The following is a 3,659-nucleotide window of genomic DNA, read 5'->3' as shown; positions in this document are numbered from 1 at the left end:
AATCAATCCATATGTTTCTCTCACATTGATGTTTCTCTATCTCTCTCTTGCTTTCTCCGCCCCCCCCCCCCGCCCCTTCTCCCTCATATTCACTCTTTCTCTAAAAATCAATGGGAAAAAATATCCTCGGGTGAGGATTAAAAAAAAAAACTAGAGACAAATGAAAATGAGCGAAGTTCTACTTAAGAAGGAGCTAATATCCCCATCAGTTTCCACTCACCTTGTCCACGAGCCCAGGAGACCCACAGGGTGAGGATGACCGTGACTAGTAACAGCATGGTGGGGCTCCCCGGGTGTGTTAGCACAGAGAGTCCAGCGCTCTTCTGTGTGGTTTTAACTCGGCTTCCTGAGCCGTTACCAAGTGTGGCCCTGAATTTAAGTGACAGTACCGGGAAGCTGGTTCACTGAGGTCACTCGGTAGATAACAAAGTTCAAAGACTTTCGCAATATCTGTGTGTTTACATGAAGGATTTCACAATCATTTGTTGACTTCGTTCCCAGACATGTGTGTGTACAGCTTTCCTTAGGGACAGTCACAGTAAGACTGGATATAAAACTCGAATCTTTAAACTTCTTGAGGATGGGTGAGGTTCTTTCTCAACCAGGAGATTCACGTGGGAGTAGCTCTGACTGCCTGTCCCTGTGACTGTCTCTCCTTCTCTCTTTGCTCTCACCCAACTGCAGTCCTTAGGGGTCTATGGACACCACCCAGTGTGTCACACAGTGTAGGGTCCTGTCTGTAGGACAGCACTGATTTTTTGGTAAATTCACAACAGACCATACCACCAGGTCCAAGAATTTCAGCACATTCTTGATATTCAACTTTTTCACGTTTTATTGATTTTAGAGAGAGAGAAACATCGATGAGGGATAGAGGCAGGCACTGAGGTGATTTCTGGCCAGAGACATTTCATGAACAGAACACACAGCATGTTGGTTTGTCACATTTTCATGAGATGCTTATGAGAAGTGGCCCGTTGGTCTCAGATTACAATGACATCACCCACATGGTATTTAATGCAAATTCTGATTAGTGAATAAAAGCGAGTTACAGAAAAATAAATTGAGATGAACTGGATTAATATTTAAAAATTCTGAATGAAGGCGCATATTTTAATGTGAAAACTGCCACACAGCTCTCATTTTATGCACAAGTGGGATACTCCAGCTTTCCTTCTCGACATTGTGCTCGGAATGCAGAGTCTGGTGACAGTTTACGATAGTAACCTTGACGACACCTAAATTCAACATAATCATTTGTTCTGGAATAAAATTTTTTTGCATATGAATATCTCAACTCTATGTTATGTGCTTCCATGATTTCTTCTGATATGACACAGGCATCTGAAGGTAAAAAAAAGAAATAAAACTAAGTATTTTATGAGTATTTTCCACAGAATTTTACAGTTTCATGCAGCATCTCCTACACAGATCTAGGAATTTATTCTCAAACCCTTTTCCAAACCAATTCATTGAAAATCCACCATGTTGCCATAACTCATTCTAAACTATCAATGATGTAAAAATGAGGTGCTCTGTGGAATGTGTGATCATTGCATCTTATAATCAACATTCACAATGTCAGCTATGCTTTTAAGGGCTTTCATTAAAGAATCCTTGAAGAGGGTGGTGGAGGTGGATGAGGGTGGTGGGGGCATAAGTGGTGATGGGAAAATAAATTAAAATAAAGAAAAATGATAGTTTCTTGCTGTGGATGCTCAAGAATTTTTTAGACTTTATACCCTCAGACATGACTATTTGGTTGTCAACAGAATAGGTGATTGTCCATGCAAGTTCTGTTGTAAACAGCAAACATGACATTCATTACATGGATTTCCCAGGGTCTACGAGGAAATTAAAGGACTTACCTAAGCATTTGGGTGGCTCAGACCACTGTCCATCACGGCACATTATTCTCCTGTTTCCCTCAAGTTCATAGTAGAGCTGGCATTGATACTCCACTGAAGACCCGGGAGCGTAGACTGCTAATGGATACGTGGTAATGTCTCCATTGTCAATAGCAGGAGGGGGCCCACATTGTCCTGTGGGCTCTAAGAGAGGATATTGTTGGTTTATTGAGTGAGCAGTTGATTTTAAGGGCGCTGCGGAGTAGGTGGGAGCTACACTCACCTCCTCCCGGCCCCAAACCGATTTACAGGAAATGATAGAGCAACCAACCTGAGTAACCAATGAAGGCCAGCTGGACAGGAGTCTAGTCACCAAGTGCTTACAGAAGCTGCACAGAAACTGGGAGGGGAGAATGAGACACCTACCCTTGCACTCAGGTGGGTCTGTCCACTCCCCACTTAGACATGTCACTTCTGCATTCCCGAAGAGGCCCAAAGGGTGTCTGCACTGATAATGTGCTGTGTCCCCATGTCGATACCTAGGCTTCTGGTTTGGTATAAAGGCATTTTGCACTGTGGGAGGGCTGCCACAGGAGAGAGCTGAATAAAGAGGAAAAAAGGGATCTCTAATGCAGTGATCATTTATACACAATGGAGACTGAAAATCTTCACAAATTTACATGCAAGATTGAAAACAAGATAAACCAATTTTTTTGGGTAAGATTTAAGCTTCTATATGTTAATTTCAAATTTTTTTTAAATTAATTGTTAGATAGAGAGGAAAGGGGAGAGAGAGAGAGAGAGAGAGAGAGAGAGAGAGAGAGAGAGAAAGAAACATCGATTGGCTGCCTCATGCATGCCTCCTACTGGGGATCAAGCCCACAACCCCAGCATGTGCCCTGACCGGGATCAAACCAGTGATCTATTGGTACAAGGGATGTCACTCAATCAACTGAGCTACACCAGCCAGGGCCGCAGCTATTTCTTTTTTTAAATATATCTGTATTGATTTCAGAGAAGAAGGGAGAGGGAGAGAGAGAGAAACATCAATGATGAGAAAGAATCATTGATTGGCTACCTCCTGAACACCCCCTAATAGGGATCGAGCCTGCAACTCAGGCATGTGCCCTTGACCGGAATCGAACCCAGGACCCTTCAGTCTGCAGGCTGGTGCTGTATCCACTGCACCACACCATCCAGGGCCACAGCGATTTCTTTATGAAATGAAGAAGGAGACAGAATCCCAGAGGACAGCGTTCTACTTACTGATGCGGCTGCATGTAGGAGGCGTGGACCAGCCGTGTTCCGCACATGTGATGACATCCTGGTCATTGGTGAGGCTGTAGCCCTGGTCACAGACGATCTGTACCGTGTCCCCCTCCTGGTGCGTTCGCCCTGAAGATGTGGAATGCCCATTTTCCACCCAGGGGAAGAAGCACTGTCCTGCAAGCCAAGGATGACTAAGATGAATCCTGCATCAGGTCAGAAATCAAGTGCAAAAAGCACTTCCTTAAAAATCAGTTCATGCCAATGAACATACGAGTGTGTGCTATCCGTCAATCATGACTTCTATGTAAAGCACATTTTGACGTTTGTCACGTTCTCTTAGGTATCAGAAAAGTGACTGGTTTTTCTCATTCCATTGACGCAATTGCATCCTAGGCTTCCATCTCCTGGGCTCGCCTCCGCCCTTTTTCTCTCTCCTAGTTGTTCTTCTCGTGTCTCTGCCCTCATTGAGAGAGGAAGACAGGTGTGACTCACAAGCATGTGACTAAGAAAAACCACGCAAAGGAAGGAAACTCGTAAAAATGC

General features: G+C 44.0%; 1 protein-coding gene across 2 annotated transcripts in view; it reads right to left on the bottom strand.

The window, feature by feature from the left end:
• Positions 1-798: 798 nt before the first annotated feature.
• LOC102441825 (complement factor H-related protein 1-like) overlaps positions 799-3,659 on the bottom strand; it is a 15,817-nt gene continuing 12,956 nt past the window's right edge. For both annotated transcript variants that reach the window (XM_023749089.1, XM_006108589.3), the window contains exons 3-6: positions 3,114-3,290; positions 2,274-2,447; positions 1,869-2,051; positions 799-1,344 (exon numbers count right to left, since the gene is read on the bottom strand). In XM_023749089.1, the coding sequence (XP_023604857.1) occupies positions 1,145-1,344; positions 1,869-2,051; positions 2,274-2,447; positions 3,114-3,290 (734 nt within the window). In that variant the 3' untranslated portion in view covers positions 799-1,144. The remainder of the gene's footprint in view (positions 1,345-1,868; positions 2,052-2,273; positions 2,448-3,113; positions 3,291-3,659) is intronic.

Source organism: Myotis lucifugus, unplaced genomic scaffold (assembly GCF_000147115.1).
Source record: "Myotis lucifugus unplaced genomic scaffold, Myoluc2.0 scaffold_2744, whole genome shotgun sequence".
In the NCBI taxonomy this organism is placed as follows: Eukaryota; Metazoa; Chordata; class Mammalia; order Chiroptera; family Vespertilionidae; genus Myotis; species Myotis lucifugus.
The sequence above is the reverse complement of the archived record's forward strand: the minus strand, read 5'-3'. Positions and strand labels throughout refer to the sequence as shown.